The following is a 25386-nucleotide window of genomic DNA, read 5'->3' as shown; positions in this document are numbered from 1 at the left end:
GCCTGATCTGAGCTTATGTTGTTGAGCCTGACGTCAGCGGTTTTATCATGGCAAGATCAAAGATGGCGGGCAAATTGATCTGATAAACCTCTCTCTTCTTCTGATGAATTCCTTCGTCGACTGATAATCTTTAATTGCTGTCCTCTCCACATGCATCGCAAAAAGCAGCGGGAATGCCCCAACCCACTTTTCTTGAAGTGGTTGGAGGAGTGGCGAGATGAGGCGAAGCAGAAAAACTCCAAGCTGCAGTACACCTACGCCAAGGTGAGAGGCGTAAACCACAAACACACTACGTACACGAGAGCGTGAGCGTAATTTGCCTCAATACAAAAGGGAGAATTGAGATGAAGCGAGAACAACGAGTCGCACTATTTTTTATTATAATTCTTATTATGCTATATTTTGGTAAATAATTACAAAGATTCATTTCACTGAAAAGAAGGTGAGTTAAGCTTATGTTTTTATGTAGATTTGTTACAAAATGTTTAGCCTTGTTTGTAATTTAAGAAATACTTAACTGTAAATTTTTCCCCTGTCAACTTGGAAAGAGTTGACAGAAGGCACAGAAGATTTTACTGATGGATGTACATAAAAGTAAAGCTTGACTGAATGCTTTGTTAACCAGTTAGGGCTGATTTAGGACTGATTTAGGCAGTACAAGTTTGCCAGGTAATATCATGGGTGGCAAATAATTAACTAAAAAAAATTCAGTGTTAATTTTTAATTTCACATGCAAATTGCTATGACAACATTTGGCACAAAATTTCTCGATGCAATAAACAAGTCAAAGGTTGTGTTTTTGCAAGGACAATGTTGGCGAGATAAATTTGGAAAAGTCTGGAAATGCAGTGAAAATAGTGCATATTGTGTTAAGTGGGTTAAAAATAAATGCTGCTTTCACCAGAAAAAACGAGTGATTATCTAGCCCGTATGACTGGAAATTCACGCCAAGTTATAATACTACCTTGCGAGATGGTATAACTTGTCCTGGTAAAGTCACAGCCAATCACAATGTGCATAGTGAAAGATACCTGCCAAATATGCTGGTAATATTATTTACCAGATGCTTGTATCTCCATTTAATATAGAACTATTGAAACTGCAGACGAGTTCACAGTCCTCATTTATTTTCATTTGCCATTCCTACCACCCCGTTAGATTCTCCAGTTCCTTGGCCAGGACCTAGTATGTCATACCAAGTGTGTCACAGTGTCACTGTGCGGAACGAGTTCCTACATTACAACATTTTGTCGCATCTTCCACATTTCTAGGGACATTGACCACATCCCCTGAAAGAAATGCCTTCTCCTTTCCATAAATATAGTGAAAATCAATGCAAGAGAAGTCATTAAACGCGCTTCCTCTTTCAGCCATTTTTGAAAGTTGCGTGCTTTTGTAATTTGCATCGCCTGGTCAGCGGGTTAAATTCTAGGTTAAATGCCCCAGTGAAAACAGAAGTCACATTTAACTAGAGAACGTTGGTCTGTAAACAAACACCTAGAGAGAATGTTCAGCTAGTTAATTGGCCTATTGAAAATGCAACCAACAAACCACAATTGCAGCAGTTTTACAGTAATTTGTCACCTATGATTTGGAAAGGTAATCAAATGTAACTAAAGAAGAGCTCTGTAGATTTGGCATCAAAAACGACAGTGAATGCCTATATTGTGGAGAACAAGATTCGATAGATCATACCTTTTCAGACTGTCTTTTTACTAAAGATTTCTTGTCAAAAGTAGTGCAATGGTTCAACAACTGTAATAACTCTTCGTTCAAACCGTCAAATCAAGAATTTTTATTTGGGATATTTTCCAATCCTGCCAATAAAGAACCACTGAAAAAATTTAACTATACCATGCTTTTTGCTCGCTATTTTATCTATACAAATAAGTTACACAATAATTCTCTTCTCACCACAGATTTTGTCAGCAAAATCTCCTCTAAGTACAGGCTAGAAAATTTAGATTAAAATTTACATGCAATGATGCTCCAGATTTGGTCTACTCTGGTTAAGTCATTACGATTATTATTAAATCTCTCTTTATTTTTATTTACTATAGCTTATAAATGTATTAATTTTGCAACTGTTAAAATTGTAGTTTATTGCATTGTACTGTATATAGGTTTATGTGTATCAATAAAGAATTTATTTTCACAAAAAAAAAAAAGAAAAATACTTAAGAAAGTAAGAAGTAATTTTGCAAGTATAGTCCCTTGCCTAAAGGCTCGAGAAATTATTAAAATTTTGACAAAATGCGAGTGAAATTATTTCTAATTTCACTCATCACCATTTGAGTGCTTCATATATATCAATAAAGATAACTAAAAATAACTGAAAATAATTAAGCAATAGACCACAAGTTTTTATGGTTTATAGGCTGATAAACCATGCGGGATGTTGGGAGAACATGAGAAGAATTCGTAAATCACGAGCTGCAGGCGAGTGATTAACGAATTCTTCGAGTGTCCTTCCAACATAGCAAGTGGTTTATCTTGCCTCTAAACCATAAAAACTTGTGGTCTATTGCTTTTAATTTATATAATAATTTAGAAGACACGCAAAATTTCCATGAGTTTACTGGCACAATAAACCATAGCTGATCGACCAATCAGAGCGTGTGTATTCATGTAATTATTATATAACTGGTGATAGCATATATAGCTAGAAGGAGTTAGAGCAGTTGGGGAAGAAATAGTTTACTTGGGTCATAAACTTTTTTTCAGTGGTAATTCCACTGACCAGGGTATGTATTTTGCTAGAGGGGTGACATTTGCCTTTACTTGACCATTGTGAACAAAATGGCTGTCAAAGGGATGAACTGATCTTTCATGTTTGGAGTCAAACAAGTGATCCCAAATTAAAGACTATTTGGTATACAACAACAGTGGGTGCATAATTTGTAACCATTCACTGCTTTGACAGCGGTTCTTAATTGAAACCTTGCCAAAAGTCATGTGCAAGGGTTTCACGCTTTGCAAGTGTTTTTCTTCTGTGAGTTATTTCAGATTTCCATACCATCTCATTTTCTTATATAATTATTATTACTTTTATGGCTTGAGCATTTAAATTTTGCAATACGTATATAAACGCAAACCATCTGTTGGTAGCTTGGAAGAAAGAAAAAGGTCCCACATCAGGGTTCAAACTGCTTACCTTTGAACTCGCCAACTTCAGATTATCTGGCTGAAACCTTACCACTTTGCCAAGCTGCAACTGATGAATAATGACTATTATTCATAAAAAAAAAAAGCAGGAAGGTTGAACTTGTGGATTTGCATACTTCACTTGTCGTGATGTCTCAATGGCCAATAGCATGGGGAAGGTTGAGCTGATGAGTTCACCTCTCCCTCCTGAGAAAAATATTTATAAGCTCTCAATTAGCCATAAACTGCTGATTGATTGATGACCGCTGTGGGGAAAAATGATTTGCAAACACAGCAAGCCTACAGTGGGCAACTACGGATTCAAATGGCAGCTGTTTCCTGCTGGAATTTACTCAGTTTTCTCACCGAATGACCTGTGTTCCTGGCCATGTTATCTATTCATGCATATTTTTATATGCAGGATGGGTTTTTATTATTATCTCTCAGTTAGTACTCACACTGTGATTGGTTAATTTAATGGGCTCTACTCTCCTGTATGGCTGGCTAAAATTTAAAGTTGTTTTTGTTGCCGAACTGCTTGTTGGTTTATTGCCAAGTGTTCTTAACTTTTATAGTAAGTAAAAGTTTAAAACTTTCTTTCACTCTAAATTGTGGATTAAAGTGTGCTAACGACTCAAAAACAATTTCAAATTACCTCTTTTTGCTTTTGACGTGCTTCAGAAATTTGAAGCAGTTCCTGGTGAATAGAAATCGTTCCCAAACCCGCCAGGCCCACAATAGAGATATAAATATCTTAGTAACCTCGTCTTCTCAGCCTGTACTTTAAGTTAGGGATCCTCGTTTTTTCCCCTTCGATTTATGGCCAGCACGCTTCGTGCTTGGACCATAAATCGATGGGAAAAAACTTGGTCCGTAACTTACAGTACAGCGCTTGTACTGGGTTAGTAAGAGGTGTTTCTTTTTCATTGTCCACTGAGGTCAGAAGATTGCTTGGAGCATACTCGTAAAAGTTATCTGACAAAGCACATGGCTTGCAGTGCTAAAACCTTTTAGTGATTCACCATTTTGGTCAGTTTGGGACCTGCTCTTGTTTTGTTATCCAGCTCTTGTCTTGTCTTAATATCCTCTGTTTCAAGGAATTTTTTTAGTGTGATGAAGAAATGAAGATGTTAATTTGCAACAAATCAAGTCCTAATGACAGAAACATTGATATCCGAATAGCCCTTGAATCACTAGGGTAATTCTAAAGGTGGGGAGACGAAAAATAACATGTGGATCTGGTCTCATTTGATAGAAATTAAGTTGCTTATTGTTAATATGATTTATTTGCTTAAGTTATATACATAGAGCAAAAATATATCAATTAAATATCTTTAAATACAAGTCACCGCAAATGGTAACATAAAATTCTCTGGGTATATTTTGAAAACCAAAATTGCGACAACAGTGCCATTAGTATCCTTGACAGCTCTCCTTGGACTGGAATAGCAATTTTTAATTACATTCTAAATAGCTTGAATTTGTTTTGTACTCATACAACCAAAACTAATCAAGTGTTGAATAGGGTGCCCACATATTTTTTAAAGTTAAATGAGTTGTTGAATACGATGATGAACAATTTTGAGTGAAAGCTTGTAGCAAGCAGGGTCCCGTCTTCATGGCTACATGTACATGTAGGTAAATAATACTTTAAAAAATGTGGCAACAAAGGCAGTTTAAATAATTAATAATTATGACTAAACAAGTAGTGGTAAATTAAGAAACATTGTCAGAAGTAGATCAGATAAAACAAGTAGATGGATTAATGAATATAGGAACTATTTTCTTGAAAGTAGTGAGATAGATACACACAACTAAATATACACAAGTAGGTATGCAGGCAGATAATTTGATTAGTGGGAAATGGATTTCAGTTTAAGCTTGCTATATTTGTGCTATGACCAGATAAATTGTCAAAACAATTGAAAGAAACACAACAACAGGAGAACGGTACAACAGCGGACCACCGAGGGAACAGCTACTCGCTGGAACAATGGAACAATAGGAGGATCGAAATGCACCAATCACAGCCGACCTTTGTGATATAAATGATACCGTGCAATCAGTCGACCTTATCGCCTGAAGAAGACTAGCAGTAAGCAGTCGAAGCGTCGCGATCTACATCTCAAGTGACTACATCATGAGACAAACGATAATACACTTTATTATTGCATCTACCACAATGAATAACAACAACCTTTTCCTCGAAATTGGCAAACAGTTGGCAAACTGAGGGAGACAATTTTGAGATTATGATAATAAAGTGGATTGACTTCTGCTTGAGATGCACCTGAACTAGAGGGTTATATAGGTACTTTGCTCTGATGAAAGGCTGAAATGCTTGAAGTGTCAGCTTTGCTTACTAGCTATATGTAGGTAGTTAACCTTAATTGACTTCAAGTTGATAAAAAGCTAAGTACAGTGTATTTACATGTACATGTAGCTACTCTATATAAATGTGAGAAAGTGTGAGTGTGTAAAAGTTTAACTTTCTCCTCTTGTTAAGTGTGGATTATTCATGGTGTAGTGTTTGGTTGTGACCATTAAAATATGACTTTGCTTCCCCAGGCTGCTGCAGCCGTGAAGAAGTACCCATTACCTTTGAGCAGTGGAGAAGAGGCAATGATTCTTGATAACATTGGCAAGTATTTAGAACTACAATGTCTAACATGTAACCCAAAGATGCCAGTGCCATCTAGAACTTACTAGCCATGTTGCTTTTGCTGCCTGCAAACACCCGTTCTTCATTCAGCTCCCATTTTAGAACTACACACACTACAAAACATTCATTGCAGTGCTACATTAAATTTGATTCTTGATTCTTAACCTAACCACCAGATTTTTGTGAGGTACCTGGCCCTTAACAAAATGCTCCATTATGATCTTTTCAGATCCTCAAAGAACTTGTAGAATCTTGCAAAGATCTTTGAGGTCCACATCAAGTCCCTGCAAAGATCCTTGTGAATTTAATGTTTTGCACCAACCTGAAGAATGTTTGCAGGATCTTGAAGAATTTGCAGGTTCCTGTAGGATATAGCATTTCCAAAAGGATCCTTTGGCATTTTACAGAATCTTATATATGTTCTTTCTTGTAGTACTTACATTCATGTAAGACTCTAGTAAGGCCCCATCTTTTTAGGATCCTGCATTGTGTATTTATAAGAGGCCCATGATTGTACATGTACGTAATATAAACAGAGGTAGGATTTCAACCAGGCTAGGAGAACTTAAATAATCTTATGTTCATTTGGCGGTAAGCAATTTTTTTTGGTATTCAATATTGTTATCGTAGGTGGAATGATTGCTCGAAGGCTAGATGAAGCCATGGCAAAGCATGATGCCAGAAACCAACAAGGTATGGAGCAAGATTTTGTTATTGAAATTGGTAGAAATATGACAGAAATATTAATTGATCAGTGATATTTTATCCTTGTTGAAATGCAAGGTAATGTCTAAGATCTCCTGTCAGGTTTTTGAACACCTGATGCTTAAACATTGTTAGTAGTGAAAGTGGCAAAAGTTCAATTGAGGCCTTACACTACTGTACAATGATTTGAAAATCGTTTAAAAAATCCAAGCTTTCGCTAATCTACAGCATCATCAGGGATGATTGTTGGTAGTGTTGATGTTAATACGGTTGCTATACACACAGTCCCAGTACATGTATCTCAGTAAGTCAACAAAGAATTCAAAGTTCCTGGTACACTGTACTTACACTCTGCAGTGTTCAGGTGATAGGTGTGACAGTGTTCTTGAAATAATTTTTTTTTTTATGGAAGAAGGATTAATAATAGACTCCAGTGGCCCAAAGGGCCGCCAAGCAGCGCATCACACTCATTCATGAAAGAAAAGGAAACCCATGAATACATTTTCTCGTGGTTATCATGATTAGCGGTATTGCTTGTGGGCGCGTACGCGTCACAACGACGAAGACAAAGTCGGGCAACATGGCAGCCATACTCCAGCTAATGTGTTGACCAAGACATGCAGCCTCGGTTTAGAGCGTACATCTTTGATATTGGACATCTATGTTATGGTTAATAGACACCTGTCAAAAAAAAAAGGTATAAGCTAACCAGTATTACATGATCATGAATAATTATTGTGGGCTTAAGTGTAGAACTCATAGAGGTCACATGTTTTTTTTTTAAGTTGACTGCTACCCAGGTACTGGTTTTTGATTAGATTGCAGGCTCAAGTCAGGTTAACTTATTGTAATCAGGAGCTCCTCTTCTAGGCTTGGTTAAATCTACACTATCACTGAAGAGAACTTAAATTAAGTTCTTTTTTTTAATAGATTTTATGTGTGATAACAATTACTTGTAGCTTTCTATTATTTATATTAAGGTGAAATAAATTTATGACTTTCAGAGGATGTCAAGTGTGATCAAATACATGTAGAGGAGTATTCTAGAGATATGAATCCCATCATGGACTCACTAAGTGTGCCACCTCCACCACTGGACAATGAAAACATTGAACAGGCACCTCCAAAAGTATGTGTAATGTAGAAAAAACATAATACATAGATTTAGCCAAGCCTAAAAGCGGAACTCCTGATTGCAATAACTGACCACAAAGGAAAAAGAGAATGATTTTTTTCTTGGATCAGAAAATCAAAAAATGATCAATTGTGGGCGTGTAATAATTATTGTTCAGTGTGTGGTTTTGCTATTTTTTCCAGCTAAATTTTTAACAAACTATACCCAATAAGTCTCACCAAGGTTGTAGAAATTATGTACGCAAGATATCAGGGATGATTGTGCAAGGAATATGTCAGAAGAAAAGTCAACAACGTGCCAGGGGTTAATTTGCGTTGAAATTTTGCCCTTGCGAGTACTCTCTTCTTCTCCCCCAGAGAAATAACCTCACTTGAGCCCTCGATCCAATCGGAAAACCAGTAACTGGTCAGCGGTCGACTTAAAAAAAAAACACCCAACCTCGATGAGCTCTAAACCCGAGCCCGCGATAGGGTCATGTGATACTGGTCAGGAGATAACTTGTTGTGACAGCTGTCAATTAACAATAGTGTGAATACCCAAAACCATAGGACGCTGGTGTAGCTATGGTAATGGTGTTACTCTCTTAGTTTTCAAGGTATTGGCGTACAGATGTACGGACATACGGACAGTCACATGACAACCAAAATTTTTCAGATCGATGGGTTACCAAATTTTCTAAGGTATGGGGCTCTGCTTGTGCGCCTTTGGCGCGCAGGAGCTCCGCTAATAAACCAGTAATTAAAAGAATCGCATTTGACATTTAGAAAATCACCTTCTATGGACAAGTAACTGGGTCTTATTCTCTAGTGGTGGTTTTACGTCAAAATTGTTACTTAACTCCTCATGAAATATAACACACACCTTCCAATATTGGTCATACTGTAAATGACCTAATTGTCACGGGCATCTGTTAAATGGATGCTTCAATGCAATTTGGGGGCATTTTTTTAGATAGAGATGCTATTAACTTTTAAAACATTGAACTGGAACTATAACAAAAATATGGAAATGTGATAACAGGAATTAAAGTGCTCCATTAAGGCCGGTTTTCACCAGGGTACATGTATAAGCCTAAGCAGATGCAATGGTAAGATCTTGGTGATTACTGTACATGTAGTGCCTTTTGTCAGGCAAATTTCCAAACTAAAGACTGTCTGCGTATGTCGCTTATGCTAATTGCCCATAATCTGCTGAATGAAAACCAGCATAACCTAGCACAGAGCACTGTGTATGCAACTGCTCCAATCCTACAGGCCTAACAAGGTTTGCCCTGCCTAAAACACTGCCCTCGGGAGGCAATTGAATGTAGTTCAAATGTAGTGGTACATTACTGGTTACTAGTAAGACAAATGACACTTAGGTGTTGGCCTGGTACATGCCCTTTCCACTGTAGAGCTGTCAAGAGCAATAGCTGGTTTCTTGCTGCTTTGGAGATGAATTCCCTCTCAGTTAAAGTAGTACACAGATAAAGCACACCACAGAGCACTCTGACATATAATGGAGCAGGAAGTGATTTGCAAACCTTTTTACGTGTTATTTTATGTGATTAAGGGGCTTCTCCTTAACTACCAATTGCTCAATGACATGAATTTGTTGCTAAGGAAGGTTTGTAACCGTCATGTTTTGAATTAAACCAGACCTCCTAAGGATAAGCTTTTTGCACAGGTTTGTTTCAAATCACAGCCGTATTTGACCAGTCATGTGATCAGAATAGAAAAAACCCTAAAACTTAAAGGGCATCTAATCCGAAAATTTAAATCAGTACCAATAGATTAAGAAAGTCCATGTGCTTAATGATACATATGCGTTTTATGAATCTCACATTTTTGTAAAAGTTATGAGGTAATAAACCCCCATATTATTTTTATTATTATTATAAGTAATATTACTTATACTATCAGAAAATGTACTCCAAGTGTTGTAACATAGACGTGTTTGTTATAGAGGTAGAACAAAAGCTGATCATTGAAAGTCATCTGAAGAGAAAGATTTTTGCATGAGATGCCTCTGACTTTAATGCATTCTATACATATCTTATGTTATATAGTGACTATGTAAGTAAGATAGTGCTTGACTTGTAATTTTATTTTAAGTATGTTCATTGTAATTTTATGTTGTTGTAACTAATAAAAATATCTTTTTGTTTCTGCAAAAAAAAGAAAAAACACCTGTATTAACAGACTTTCTATAGTAGCTTTCTTCTTTTAAGTGTAAACAGTAATTCCATATGACATGTATGATTATAAAGAAGGCCAAGTCATTTCTGATTCATAAGAAAAATTGGAACTCTCCCTCTTTTCTTCCAAGTTTAAGAGATTTAAACTTCCAATGTGCAGTTTGAGACTTGCACTATTTATGCACACTTTTTTTCAGAGCAAATGTCCCCTCATACAGAATTCACCACTTAGCACTGCAAAACACTCCAAAATAGCTTAATTTCCTCTAAGTATTGTGCTCAGCAATCCCTTAGCAACTGCTATAAATCTGTAGTTACAGTAAGAAGGACCCCCTTTAAGTTAATAGTACATGTTCATCTTGAAATAGCTGTTTGACTACCAAATTTGTATATCTTATTCAGATGCTCATTACATTGCTGATTATTTAAAACTCAATTAAAGAATTTATTGTAATTTAATCGTTAGTTACCGGTAATTGAATTTCTTTCAATGGTGGTCTATTTCAGAGAAAGCAACCCAGGAAAAAAGTTGCACGTGAATATGTCCCAGCTTACAGATCAGGGCCATATGCATTGATGTTGACACTGTACCAGCAAAGTCAGGTTAGAATCAGTGGAATTTCTAGGGTAGCAAAACTGCCCTTTTTATTAGTACATGAAATAATTAAATGTAACTTTCTGCAGTTTGTTGCACTGGGGATTGGATGTATTTACCACTTGATTGGTAGGTAGGTCAAGTCTGCAAACAAGCCAAGTGGCTCATCAGGCCAGAGCTTGTCCCAGTTTCTGTAGCATGAAGCGACTAGGAGTTTTTCTACTCTCCCCTGAATGGGATGCTAGTCCATCGCAGGGCTACCCCTCAACATTGAATTTGCCGGTACCCATTTACACACCTGGCTGGAGAGAGGTACTGTGAGAGATAAGTGTCGTGGCCAAGAACAGAACATAATGTCCCTGACCAGGGCTTGAACCCAGACCGCTTGATGTGGAGACGAGCGCACTAACCACGAGACCACTGGTCACACCTCCCATACTACTTGACTGAGTCAGATTTATCTATCTTGCAGGTCTGGTGGGATTCCAACTTCACTCAAAGACATTTGGGATGTTCATCAGTGTTTGCATGGGTTATGTCACATACAAGTCATTCAAAAATAAACAATTAAAACAGTAAATCGTACCTTCGTGAACATTGTAAGGAACATAGTCTGTTCACTGGGTATCTGCCAACAGTGTGCACATTCTAAGTTTGCTCCTGATTCAATGTTTTTTCTTTGTAGAGGATCAACTATCGAGGATACATGACAAGAGCTGAGCTGCAAAAGGAAGCACAGCCACTTTGTGATGTATCATTCACAATGGTAATGACTGATTCTAAGGTTATTTGTAGCTTTTATCAAATTGAAATACATTGTAAAGAGAGCAGAATCAAACAAGTTGTTTTATTCTCATGGAAGTATGCACTGGCAGAAGAGACCAGAAATGACATGCATTAACAGAATGGAGTGCTCAAAAATTGGCATCTGAAATACATGTAGTCTGGGGGTGTGTGGGGAAAAGACTGGCTGAACATCTTGCAGCAGCTGTGAAATAATAGCAGTTTGGAAATCAGTCGACGAAATGCTCATGAACTAAGGTACACAATTGTTGTTTGGCATCTGGAACTATCTTTATATCTTCTCCTAGTATTTGGTCTGCTTGATAACTTATCTATGTTCAAGAAAAGGATATAAAAGATCATTAGTTCAAAAGGAGGAGCACCTGCATTATAGATCTTTAAGGCTGTTTTGTTTTGTATTATTTCTTTCTTTTGTAGCGTCTATTTACACTACATTCCTTCTATTCTATAGGAATACCAAATGTTCTAGTACACAACTTATTTAGTGTGTGTTGTGTTGTATGTGTGTGTATGTGGCTACCTACTTAAACTTGTATTAACGCATCTGTAGACCTGGCTGCCTGCCCTTTTTTAACTCTCTTGTTATTTCAAGAAGCCAGACCCCTAACTCTATTAATATATAACTTTGTAAAATATTTCTATTGTTGTTGTTCTGTTGCAAAACAGAGATATCTACAGAGCTTGTTGAGGGGACTGTCTTGGGGTTAGGTGTGTGTTGCTCTTCTGAAATATCCCAGCAGACATTCAATCAAAAAATAAGTGGCTAGTCATCACCCTCAACATCCCATGAATGTACTTGTACTTTATTGTGAATATAATCGTTGGATGTTGTCCTTCAGTAGTATTTTAAATAAAACTGACAAAAGTTCAATTGAGGCCTTAAACTACTGTAAAATTGATGTGAAAATCTTTTTAAAAAATCTTTTAAAAATCCAAGCTTTCATGGATCCACGGATCCACAGCATCATCAATTGAACTTTTGTCAGTTTTACTTTATTGTGCTGTTTGTTTTGAAGTTTAAGCTCAACCAGTCACATTAATGTACTCACTCTAAGTTGTATCACATTGATCAAACTGGATTTTCCATCTCTTGAGTTGCCAGTGATTGCAATGTTCACTTTGATGTCTCCATCTTTCCAATTTCATCTGAGAAAATTCCTCAATACCAATTTGTGAAAGACACTTCTGATCCACACTTTTTTTTATATAGCACAGACATTAAAAAGCAAAAGAAAAAATAATGTTAAAATTAAAGTTCTCTATTTACCTGTCCACACTAAGACAATAAAGCTTCATATTACAACCTCTCTTTAGGGGTGGTTTTTAAAAGATTTCAATTTGATGGAATCAATATGTTTTCCATTCAGAGTTTCCAAAATCAATGCTTTTTGAAATGTGGATGGACCATAGTTTTTTTGACAAACGGTTTGAAAGCCCTGTATACTGTGTTTTTTTGGAGAGAGGAAGGGACCGAAAACAGATCACTTGTGACTTGTATAATGAGTGCAAGAAGATGAAAGGTTACTAAGTTGAAACACAAAGGCAATCAATATTTTCATAGCTTGCATTGGTGATGCCTTGTCTCTTTCAGAGTGTGAGATAATGCTTTCACTTACCAATGTCTCCTTGGAAAAAAAATTTGTACAATTATTTCTCCTTTCATGATTCTAATTTTGAAACAAGCCACAATGACTTCTATTTCATCTGGCTATGACATTGTGAAACATATCCACGGAACAAAAGTGTTTGAACCCGTCAAGAGAACTTACTTGTATCTGTAACACTCAATCCGGGCGAATGTACCACAGATCAAGCTTTTGTGTTGCGTTGACAGTCGCGGGCAAGATTTATTTCTGTGCTTGGCGGGGAGTGGTGAGTCACACAAGAGGCTTCTTGTGTGAGTCACACAAGACAGCAGAATAAAAATATAGGAAGTTGAAGGGAGTTAAATCTCATTGGTCCTTTCAAAGGCTCTCGTAGTTTTCTTGTCGCCTACAGAGATTGCTACCCATTTGCTGGATAGGGGGTAAAACACGGGGTAGGCCATGACTTAGGCTATGAGGTAGACCTTGGCCAACTGGTGTCAAAGGACAAAAATGAAATAAGTAAAACAGGCGAATATGGATCCAGAAGATCCATACGCAGAACGGATACTTTGAAATCTACGGGGTTTGATTTCGAAATTCGAATAAACATGTATCTCACAAGCGATGTTTGAGGCAAAATTGTTTGTAAGGAAATGTATACACCTCGCGTATGACTGGAATTATTTTGAATGTTATTCAATGTAGAAGTAGATGGGTCTAGATAGCTACAAGCTGATTCCGGATGAGTAGGGCTAATCTGGAGAACTGCAGACCACGGAACCGAAGAACCGTGGAACCTATATTTCCCATATAACAGGCCACAATATTATCAGAAATTTACTTTGCATCTCTAAGTTTCTAACAAGCCGTAACAATCACTGAGAGGACGCCACTATCTAGAAACAATACGTAACAATAATGACTTAACATACTTGTTTGTTGTTGTCCTCAGAGAACTGCTATCTTTGAGATTTCCTTTACTCATATATGTTATTGAACTAGCGTGAGTTAATATCCGTCGAGCTAATTTTTGTGCAGATTAATGGACCGAACTGCAGGCGAGGTTTATAAACTTGCAAAAAATGAACGAGGCCGAACAAGCTAGTTTAACAAAGAATTTATTATAATTGCTCTTTTACAATAATTGTTCTGCTCATAAATTACGGTATCAATTCTCGGTGCGCGCGCGCCAAAGTTAAGCATATATTTGCATTTTTCAGGCCGCTTTCGAGAAAGTTTAACTGAAATCATCCTCCAGAGATAAAGAAAAAATACATTTCTACTTAAGGAGAAACTGTTTTCTTTTGTGTAATGTTTTGGGAAAGTAACTCGCCGAAACTATTTCTGAGTGGACCATCTTTACTGGCGGGTACGTATTGCAAAACTCGGACCGCTCAGGGAACCACTTAAAATTGTCCTTTTCATCATGGACCAATTTGCCATAAAATAACAAAGTAATATTAATTTGTATATCACACAAAATGACATAATATATTATAACAGTACCTTGATCAATGTTCAGTACGTTTAACTCAATATTTACTTCTCTCAGTTCCCTGGCAAGTGTGGAGAAAACTGTATCTTGCTTGGAATTATGTATAGAGACTTTCGTGTTAACTGTCTTATTTTAATTTGAAGCCTGACCTAGGAAGTCATTACACAGCTTGGTCGTCTATGTCAACTCTGACCAGGAAAGGCTTTATTATCAAGACAAACAATCCAGCCAGGTAAATCTTAGCAGCTAAGGCATTTCCACTGACGTGTTTTATTAATACTAGACCGTTTGATATTTACTCTTATGGCCTGTCAACGTATGTAGGTGCCTGGACTTAAACTACTTTATAACTGATGAGAAAAAGAGTTTTTGTTAAACGGAACTATACATATAATTTCAGAATATTTTGTAATCTTAATGTTTCTAATACCTTAGTAATGATGGAAAGCTACTGTTATCATTGCAGTTTATAACAACTGGTCAGGTTATGAGCAAATTATCAACTACACGTTCAGATATCATCTTGATGTATCTCTCAATTCTCAAAACCAACTTTTAAAAGTGAAATCCATGTCATTCAGTGAGGAGAATGACTATTTTAAAGTGAGGGACTGAGAAAGTAAATCTAACCGACAAAAAGACAAGGTTGGGCTGCAGAAAGAGACTTCAACGTATTCAGCTTCTTTGCACTAAAGAGAGATAACAAGAAACATAGAAAATAAATGTTTCTGGTTTTGGAATTATTAATTTAATGCCAGTCTGAAGGACTTTTTATTGGTCTTGCATCTTCAGCCAACTAAAAAACTCCATTGTAGTGACTTCTAAGGACTACTGAACACGCCTTTCTTTACGTGCTGGCTATGTCTCTGAAGCTGTGAAGCCATGGAATGAGGTCAATTGGTTTCCTTTTTGCTGTTTGTAGATATTCCATAACAGATGAGGGCCGTAAATTAGCTGAGAAGCTGGAGACTGTAACAGGAGACAGTTTGTCACCAGGCTCAACAGGCACTGCTGCACCCATCCCCAGTGGCTCAGTTAAATCTCCATCACATGCCTCAATTGATTTAACATCTGATAGGAACTTGGACAGTAATTATTTATCTGCTGCAGATGTATCCAGGGATTTTAAACCTTGTTTCGAAAAAGTCTCAAGTAGCCATGACAGATTTACAAGAATAACAGAAAGAGAAAAGGAATGTAAACCTGCAAGGTGTGGACTTGGGAGAACCTATTTTGCAAGTGGAATTAATTACTTGCCTTTGCCATGCAATTGTTGCAAAGTTTGCTAGGAAATTGTATTTTATTGCTTCATCGCAAGTTATTATTAAGAAAAAGAAAACATGCACCCTGTTTCTATCGAATTTTAGTATCACCCAACTAGTGGACTAATGCAAATCCTGCATTTTGATTGGCTACGCTACTAGAGGACTATTAGCAATAGTCCTCGAGTAGCGAAATTGGCGCAATCGAGCGTGACGCTTTCTTTCGTTTTATTCCCAAATAAATATTTCTTCAACTTGCATTTGCTAACTTTATTATTGCCTTTTCTGTCCGACTAGTTGGGTGATACCAAAACAATTAGACCCTTCGCCCTCAAGGGCCACGGGTCAATAGCCCATTCGGCCTCGCCTCATGGGCTATTGACCCGTAGCCCTTGCGGGCTACGGGTCTAATTGTTAATTAGTTTAAATCTGCCAGCACTCTACCACGAATGGCGTTCTCCGATTGGCTACGCTACTCACTATCTATTCTGTTGTAGATAGTGAGTAGCGTAGCATTGAGCGGTTGTTAACAACATGACGGCCGCTTCTTTGCGTTTTCGAAGGGTCTGTAGGAGGATTTAGATAAAGTTTTGAACGGCTAGTATATTTATACTAAAACAATTAGATTATTTGTTCTCAATTTCTATCGCGCGATAGAAATCTCGAGCTCATAATTCGAGCTGTCCCAAACTTTAATATAAATCAATATTAAGTGGTCTGTTTTGTTTTTTAGAATTCTAGAAGATGATTTGAGCTTCACTCCTGATTTTGTCCTCAGACCAGGTATGTCTCTATGAGGAGACGACAATGGGTATAATTGACTGATTGACACTGGAAGGTCCACTGCAAGGTTTTTAACCAATAAAAATCGTACGATTTTTCAATTTTTTCCTGCAGCTTTACAATAGACTTTTGGTACTTTTTTTTGGACCCACCTTTGATGCTTTGTATGAAACCATCCCTTTTTGAACACCTGCTCTCGAGGACGTCAAATGTTTCTACAATCTTAGCACAAAAACACTAAAACACCTGTGGAAACCATCAAAATTGAAAAATGCAGTCAGACCTCTGGGTACAGATACCTCTGATACGGATACCTGCCCACTAACAATTTCTAAACTCCAGCCGGTTTTGCTATCACTTTTAATGACCTGATTGCATTGATTGTAAATTGTTATGTCATGTTTGACAGATGACTTAAAGTGAATCCTGAAAGTACTTCTTAACAAAAGCAAAAAAGTATCTATTCCAGAAATTGTCAAATTTAAGATAAACCCATCTGTAGAATTGTTCATAATGAATTCTATACAGTGAGATGACTGAAAGTTAGGGTGTCGCTACTAATACATAATAAGGAAGAAATTTGACAAAAGACTTAAGTATGTTCTGTCTTCTCTCAGGAACGTTCGATATTGTTTTGTGTGTTGATGTAAACGAGACAACAACAGGGCAGGCCAAGTCAAGAAAAGATGCTCTTATACCAGAACTGAAGAATAATGGTGCGTGATTAATCACCATAACTTATTGTCAAATGTTGACATTGAATTGCCGATTTAATCAAAGCTGGAACAAAATTCGCGAATCTGATTGGCTATCAATAGGCCCGATTTTAGCCCAAGTAGAACAGTGTACGTGTCATGCTTGTAACTCGACAGTGTAATTGGACGGTGTGTGTGTTGCTTGTAACTGGACAGTACGCGTCATTTTACGCCCGCTCTTTCTTGGACAGATATACTTGAATAGATTCCTTTTCCTGTGCAGATTGGTCAAAACACACTCAGCTGTTAACATTTTTAATTTTTATCAAGACGACCGATGAATATGGTCCTCAAATTGTTTTACAGGTTGGTTAATTAATTGGTAGCAGGACGTCGTGATCAACAAATCGGACACCCGCTTCGCGGTCGTTCGCTTTTGTGAATCACTCGCATGATTACAGACAGAATTGGACCCCAGTCAGTCCCATTACCATTATAAAGCAGTTTGTCGAAGGTTTACCTCGGAGCCAATCATCCATTCTATAAATTATTTTCTGCATGTTAAGTATAGGGACGAATTGATAGCAACAGTTTTCTTATTACTTTTATTATTTTAGATTCAACTGCCAACCGCTCCTGTGAGAACAAGGCAGATTTGATTTGGCACTTTTGATTTTTTTTCGTAGGAGTGCAATTTGATGTACGCAAACTTCAGCTGGGGGACTTTTTGTGGGTGGCACGTGAAAGAACTGTTCCAACACCAGGTACCATGCAATTTTCTTAGAAGTGGCCACTCAGTGACGCATTGTTGCATTTTGAATCACTGTACTGTAGTTGTCTTTGCGTTTGAGAATCTTCTTTCTTTGTACATATTTAGGTTGTTTGTCGGTACCCGTGGCTCGTGAATTAGTTCTGGATTATATCATTGAACGCAAGAGGATGGACGATCTCTGTGGCAGTATCATTGATGGTCGTTTCCGTGAACAAAAGGTATTGTGAAGTTTCGACTGTTTTATTGTTTCATTTCATGAAGTTGTGAAATTGCAATTTTTGCGAGAATGAAAGATCAACTGTAATCTGCTGTTGTTGTTCCAACGTAAAATTAGCCCTGGACATATTTGCTGTGATTCTTTCCCTTTTCAAATCGTTTATGCTTTCATTGCTTGTTTGCCATAGTTTCGGCTGCGCCATTGTGGCCTCAGACATCCAATCTACCTGGTGGAGGATTTTGGCTCAATTCAGCACATGAGTCTTCCAGAGAACACATTACTGCAAGCTATTGTTAACACTCAGGTTGGTCAGCAGTTGACTTCATGTTCACCATGCGTGGTTTCTGACCAAGTCATCGCGCTGTCGTTCCTTACCATTATTATTTATCACTAGCGTCCCATCCGTCTTCTTCGTCTATGCAACCATACCAAATCTCGTTTCATGTAACATGTTGTCTTTGATCACCTTTAGGTAGTGGACGGCTTTTTTGTGAAGCGGACACGTGACCTGAAAGAGAGCGTTGCTTACTTAACAGTCATGACTCGATACCTGCAGAGACTTTACTCGGTAAGTCTTCAGTCAAGCCCTTTACTGTGTACCCAAATCTCAAACGCACCTCCCGGGATCACCAGATAGAACTTGTCAGTTATGATAATTATGTGACTACGAAATCCCCAGAAACAGGCAGTCTACGTAGCAACCGTTATCCGAGTCTTTGCGCAGATAGCTTTTGCAAAGACGGTTTCTGATGGGCAGGTAAGTGAAGATAACGTGGTTTGAATTTTGTCGGGTATGGAAATGTTCGTTATTTCCGTGATTTATATTTTCCTTACTGGCCCATTTCTTCGTAGAATAAGACTCTATTTAGCTGTCATCAGGGAGATTTGGAGCAAGCGCCATCCATTGGTAGCAGTGGAAACGACAAAATGTATCTTATGAATTTTGCAGACTTTAACGACGCGACAGTCAAAAACAAGGTAAGGCCAACTAAAAGATTTAGTGAATAGTTTATCTTGGCCTATATGTAACTGCAGTGTAGACAGGACTTTCGAGATATTATCACTAACAGTCAGTTTGCTTGCCGGTTGTCTTTACAAAATGAGGAACAAAGAGGAATCCTTTGTTAAACCTTCTTACCCACCCCTTCCCCCCCGCTTCGTTCGCCATTATAAAAAGAATCTTATGTGTTGCAACTAAAACTGATAACAAAAGGTAGACAATGAAAATTATCCTTGGCCAGGTGTATCTTGTCCCAGTCGATACTTATTCCTGATTGATACACACTTTAGCCATGATAGACATCGGAATTTGCGTGTCGGATTAATCTAGACCCCAGATCTTGGCGCTTTTCGGAGGGAATCTGGGTCCAATACATGGTCCTTTTTCCTAGCCTATGATCTTTCTAACGCCGCGTGCACACTACGCCGGAGAAATTTGAAAACGGCGTTTTCACTCTGAAAGCGTATCAAATGTTTTCCGTCCACAGTCCACACCGCTGGAGAAATTTGAAAACGCAACAATCACCGGTCATTTTGGATTTGTGTTTGAGGAAAACTGGGTCAGGAAAATCACATGATTATCGTGACTATCGTTTTCGAAAACCTCCGTTTTCAAAATGTTTTCCCTTTTCACCAAAACGCAAAGCCGACGTATTTAAATTCCTTCGGTTTGAAGAGCGTTTTCGAAAAGCTCCGTTTTCGTGACGGATTAAAGCTGCGTTTTCAAATTTATCCGGCGATTTATTTACAGGGCCTTTAAAGGGCAATAATGTTTTTCCTTTTCTTGCTATTTGATTGTGTGCAGGTGATGACAGTGAGTGAGATATTTGCCAAACAACTTATGCAGCTCAATGGTGTATCTCCTGACAAAGCTGTTGCTATCTTGGAGAAATATTCCACTCCTAAAAGGTGCAGGAAGAATTCCTTTTTCGACAAACATTAAATTTTGTGTTGATCTTGCTGTGTAAAGTTACAGTGAAAACCCACGTGTAAGAACCTTGTGGTTTAAGAACCTGCTGGCAGAAATTTGCCGTTTTAAAACCCAAAAAGATAAGAACCTAGCCCTGTCTAACCAAGCAAGATAGCTCAAGATGAAGCAGGTTCTTATATGCAATCAGTTGTGTTTATTTATTTTTCGGGTAATCAACAACTATATCTCCTTCATAGAAATTAAGAACCTAATTAAGAACCTTCTTAGCCTAAATTGTCAATAAGTTCTCCAAAATATACGAACCCATTTTGCCAGACTTAAAAAAAGTATAGGTTCTTACACGGGGGTTGTTACTGTATCTGCTTTTTGAGTGAGGAATTCTGTCCAGAAAACTCCTTCTATATTTTGAGTGGAGATTTCATGAATATCGTACAGCTTGAAGATGCCATCCTAAATTGATCTGGAGAAACGTAAACGTAATGTGGGGGGTTTTCTGGCATTGTTGAAATGGCCTCTCTGGAGTTAAATCCGGCAGATATGTAGCTAATGAGAATTAAGGATATATCATGTCTCTGACACATGTTTTGTTATACTTTCATGGCTAGGTTGCTAGATGCTTACAAGGCGCAGGAGAGTGTGAAAGACAGGGAATTACTCCTGTCTGCTCTGAAATGTGGCAAGAACCAAAGGTACTTGGCATTCACTTTTTTTATGGCAGCGACTTGAATTGTTTGGTAGAAATTGGAGAATCGAGGAAGCAAGAAATCCAAGGATTTAAAAATCCTACTGGATTCCTTAGCAATTGATGAACGTATAACGATAAAAAAAAGGCAATCACTGTAATATGAGCTTGCCGCTGTAATGATTAGATCCCTTGCATGCAAACTGTTAAGCACAGGATTACAAGAAAATCGCAAGCGTTCTGATCATACCTGAGCGAATCCCGAGTTATAATAGCACACCGATGATGTTTGTACATGAGATATTGGTCTGCTGCGTTAGGTTTCATTTGCTATCTAGACTCGTTCATTGTTTGTAAAACAACACTCTTTGATCAAATGCATTTCAAATCCTGCAGGACTCTGGGACCCTCTCTCAGTAGACTAATTTATCAATTGTTCTGCTCACCTACGCTGTGCTGAGTTGCTTTGGAGCCGGTAATTAACATTGTGATGATGAAGAATAAACGACTTGTTCATTGTACGCTTCACGATGGACAACTTAGGCGAACAAAAGACAAGAACTAAACAGCCTCAGATGGAAGATGGAAATTCGGCACTCAGTTTCGATAACTCTCAATGTTGGCATTCGTAGTCGGCTATTTGGTGGATACAAAGGAAGGAAGCTGTACATCACTACAACGTAATAATGTGGGTTACAGTTCCACGTGTAACGAGAATTTTGACGTGAAGTGATATGAATTGATTGAATGTTCATAGTTCTATTGTAATAAATTTGTTAATTTGCCCGGGAAATGTTGTGTCCGTTCAAGAAATAGTGATTTGTTGAGTTTACAACAAATTGCATCGGAATATCTCCGACATATGTTACAACGTTGCAAGCAGTGACCTTATACACCAGGCCCCAGTTGTAGAAAGGCTGGATAACGCTATCCACCGGATAAATCGCTATCCACTGGATAAGTTTTAACAAAACAAACCACGCTATCCACTGGATAGTGATTTATCCGGTGGATGGCGTTATGTACCTTTCGAACAACCAGGGCCAGGTTTTAACTCTGCGATGTTGCAGCGTAGTGTTCCAGTCAGAGCTGATTGTCAGTTTGATCAAGGCACCTTGAAACTTTGAATTCAAATTTGCCCGAGCAAGTTGTCCAATTGCGTCTTAGTTTTAACATGTTCGGGTTTCCATTTTTCTAATATGAAACGAAATAATACCACTTCGATGTCAAAATTACAAGCTATGGTCGACGGCTGTAAGATTACTTGAAGGCATAAAGTTATTCGAAGTAAACTCCTAGCTTTTGCGTCCCTGTGCGTCAGTCCCTCACCGTCCGTCACTATCGTAAAACTTAGGATCGTTTGCAACTGGCAACTCACAACTCCACAACTATTAAAATACCCGGTTCCGCTGAGAAATGAAACATTTTTTCTAACGTATCAAACTTACTGATAAATCACCGAAAATGTAACTGAAAACTCAGATTTCGGCACCCCCATTCATACCGACACCGCGGAAATACGTTTTTTTGACGTCACCGTAACTGGTCAGTGGTCATCACCATCAGGATGTGCTGTCCTTCGATCGATCAGTTCTCCGAGATCAGTATTTTGGTTCGTTTTAAGGTCGAAAATATCCTTGATACTTCTCGTTACTGGTGAGTTTGACGTCCTTAAATGGGTTTTTGGTACTCAAACAATGTTCCGGTAATGAATAGGGGTACAGGGGAGTCATTTTGTGTGGAGTAATGTGTAGTTTGCTGACTCGAGCCTGGATCGTGTTGCTTCAGTCGCCCTCGCCTCAGAATTGTCGAAAACAACGATGGGTATCCAGCAAAGCAGAAGATTGGTTCTGTATGAAGCTTTTGCAAGGATTTTGAAGACTAGTTGGATTGTAAGTGTAATTTGCATGAAGTCGGGACCGTTTTATTCACACTCACTTTGCGCCGACATGTGGTGCTTGTTCATTTAGATTATATTTCGCAACGCGTCAAAGAAACTTTGATAAGAATTTGTCTTTAAAGACTGGCTTGTTTGGCGTTTCTATCACTTGACTTTCTGCGCCTTTTGGAACAGGTGAAATAATTTTTTTGTACCTGCCGTTTGTTGTCAGAATAAAACATTTGTTCATTTCATTCACAAGATATTTCTCTATCATTAAAGATTGTTTAAGCCTACATTTATATATAATGGTGGCGTTTGCGAAGGGAGTAGAGATCGAAAATATTGTGATTTGTTGGCGGCAGCGAACGCTGGAAATACTGAAAACATTCAACACCGCTCAATATGTTCGTTTCATAGACCATTTTTCCTCGCTTGAGGTCTTTTTTGTTTACATCGATTACCTGTTGATAGTACATGGAAATTTTCAAGGCCGTTTCCTTGTACATGTATGCACAGGTAACTAAATATTTTAAAATGCCCAAACACCTGAATTTGTTTACACGAAACCGCTTCCACTTATGGGATGTGGTCAAGTTTCACATCTTTTGATGCTGAAAAGACATTCAACATTTCAGAGAGGCAGTAATCAACTCTTCAATGAAACCCACTAGTTTATGTTGTTTACTCAGTCATTTGAAGCTTTTCGATTTCTATTTCCCAATCTTACATGTGCAGTGTATCAACTGATATAAATAATTGACTGTTGTTTTTCCTTTCATTTAATTTAATTCAGATGAGCTTTGCTCAATCACTACAAAATAATTTTTACATTGTATGTGCTTAATGAATCAGACATGTACATATCATGCGCTTTGAATCAATATGAAATTAATTATGATTCCCTTAGTCATATTATTGTATCATCCTCCCTTCTGTAAGATTCTTACTTAACTTGTAACCAGTTTATTACAAGACATTATAGCACCTGATGGCAATAAATTATATAATTATATGTATTTATTTTTTTTCCTGTGATATTTGGCTAACAAGTGGGTTTGTTTATGCCACTGTGTCTCTGAATTGGCTTACTGTCGTCTACAAACCATTGGTAATGTATCTTCGCTACATCCAACTCAGATACTAGACACAAAAGCATGTATTAAAGAACAGATACATTTCTTACAAATTAATATTTTTTGCATTTAGTTCATCACTTAAGTTCTACAACATTGCTTTTCTCCAGTGAGAAATTTTGTGCAAAGTCTGAAGTTGTAAGTTGCAAAAACAAGTTCCGTCAGTAGTTACGAATCACTTAAAATCAGGCTTTGGTACTGTAAACTGAATGGCAGAAAACGAGGAAATTAGAAATTGCCTCAAATACAGAAGTGATAAAAGAGATAAACTTGACTGAAGTCTACAGACTCCTTTTTTCAGGTTTAGGGTTAAGGTTAGGCCTAAGGGACAAGGTGGGAGGTGCGGTGGCCTTGTGGTTAGTGCGCTCAGCAATGGATCAAGCAGTCTGTGTTTGAGCCCTTGTCAAGGACATTGTGTTGTGTTTTTGGGCAAGACACTTTTACTCTCACGGTGCTTCTCTCCACAAAGGTGTACATATGGGTACTGGTGAATATAATGCTGGGGGTAACCCTGTGGTCGACTAGCATCCTATCCAGCAGGGGGTAGTAGAAATACTCCTAGTCGGTTCATGCTGCAGAACCCGAGATAAGCCTGGCCTGATGGGCCACTTGGCTCTATGCAGACTTTACCTTTTACTTCGGGACAAGGTACTGCATCAAGTGGGGGAAGAGACAGTGGAGTCAGAACCTCCCACTTCCCATACCCTGTTCTCCCACTTCCCATTCCTTTATCTCTTGACTCCCACCCTTGTTCATCCTGCTCCTGTCCCCTGTAAATTAAGAGACCCAAAACACATCTTAGTCATTTAGCTGCACACCCCTTGGGCATTTCCTTTTCCTTCGTTTTCAGCCTTGCTACTCTTACCCATGCCTTTCAAGTGAATGACCTATGACGTAACCACTGTCAAAGGGTTTCATTTTGGGCCTCATTTTGAGCCCAAGGGTGAATTTTTCTTTGCCCGTCAGCCTAGAAGTCTCTAAAGACACTAAATGAAAGACAAGTAACATTTTCAGTTCTTGTTTTTGAAAGTATTTGAAGCCTTAATGAATGACAAAAATTAGCATTTTGCATTTCTCTCTGGATTCCTGCCCCCTATTCTCCTGGGCTGCCGCCCCATATTCTCCCGGGCTCCTGCCCCCTGCCTCTCCCCACCATCAACAGATGGCTGAATGTTCAGGAGAGGAGTTACCATATGGAGAGCATTGGTCACTGTTCTCTCAGTTGGTGTTTTTACAGCATTGATGTTGTGGAAATCATCCATGGACAGTATCTAAAAGGATTTTTGCTGAGCCAAAATAGAAAAAAATTTACAATAGAAGTTTTCTATTGGGAAATCCAGATAATAGTAATATGTAAACAAATATTAATCTTAGAAAGTTATACAGAGTCTCAGGCTCTAAGGTAATGTGGTCAGAAATTATCTGGGTGGCCTTACAATTAGAAGATTGCTTTGTGAATACAGGGGGGGATAGCCTATTTATAACTAAAAATGAAATTCATTTATTGAGTTTTAATTGGAAGTTGTTATTACCCAGATTTTATGGTATTTTTATTGTCTTGCAATAACATATGCATGTATTTTTAATTACCCTTTTAACAGCTTTGTATTCCATGACTTCTGCCATCTTTAGATAATCAGATGTCATGTACTTCTTGTGGTTTTTCTAATAGCTAAATAGCTTTTTTTCTAAACTCTAATAGCTATGCAACTAGTTTAAAATAATTTT

At 37.9% G+C, this 25386-nt stretch overlaps 1 protein-coding gene across 3 annotated transcripts; it reads left to right on the top strand.

Annotated features, from left to right (window-relative positions):
* The first annotated feature begins 14 nt into the window (after nucleotides 1-14).
* Nucleotides 15-21436, top strand: LOC110068734 (structure-specific endonuclease subunit MUS81-like). Of its 3 annotated transcripts, none has more exons than XM_089291515.1 (18): nucleotides 15-264; nucleotides 5713-5785; nucleotides 6437-6499; nucleotides 7516-7640; nucleotides 10330-10425; nucleotides 11103-11183; nucleotides 14446-14534; nucleotides 15225-15512; nucleotides 16298-16347; nucleotides 16965-17063; nucleotides 17729-17806; nucleotides 17920-18032; nucleotides 18219-18335; nucleotides 18504-18599; nucleotides 18884-19009; nucleotides 19836-19939; nucleotides 20567-20650; nucleotides 21040-21436. In XM_089291515.1, the coding sequence occupies exons 1-18, from the start codon at nucleotides 151-153 to the stop codon at nucleotides 21101-21103; spliced, it is 1860 nt and encodes a 619-aa protein (XP_089147641.1). In that variant the 5' UTR covers nucleotides 15-150; the 3' UTR covers nucleotides 21104-21436. The 3 variants fall into 3 exon arrangements, with proteins under 3 accessions (XP_089147641.1, XP_089147643.1, XP_089147642.1); XM_089291516.1 differs by lacking the exon at nucleotides 15-264 and adding an exon at nucleotides 287-442; XM_089291517.1 differs by lacking the exon at nucleotides 7516-7640 and having other exon boundaries at nucleotides 200-264.
* The last annotated feature ends 3950 nt before the right edge of the window (nucleotides 21437-25386 follow it).

Source organism: Orbicella faveolata, unplaced genomic scaffold (genome assembly GCF_042242905.1).
Source record: "Orbicella faveolata isolate gen_17 unplaced genomic scaffold, um_ofav_v1 contig_24, whole genome shotgun sequence".
NCBI lineage: Eukaryota > Metazoa > Cnidaria > Anthozoa > Scleractinia > Merulinidae > Orbicella > Orbicella faveolata.
Note: the sequence above shows the minus strand (reverse complement) of the source record. Positions and strands in the feature narration are given on the sequence as shown.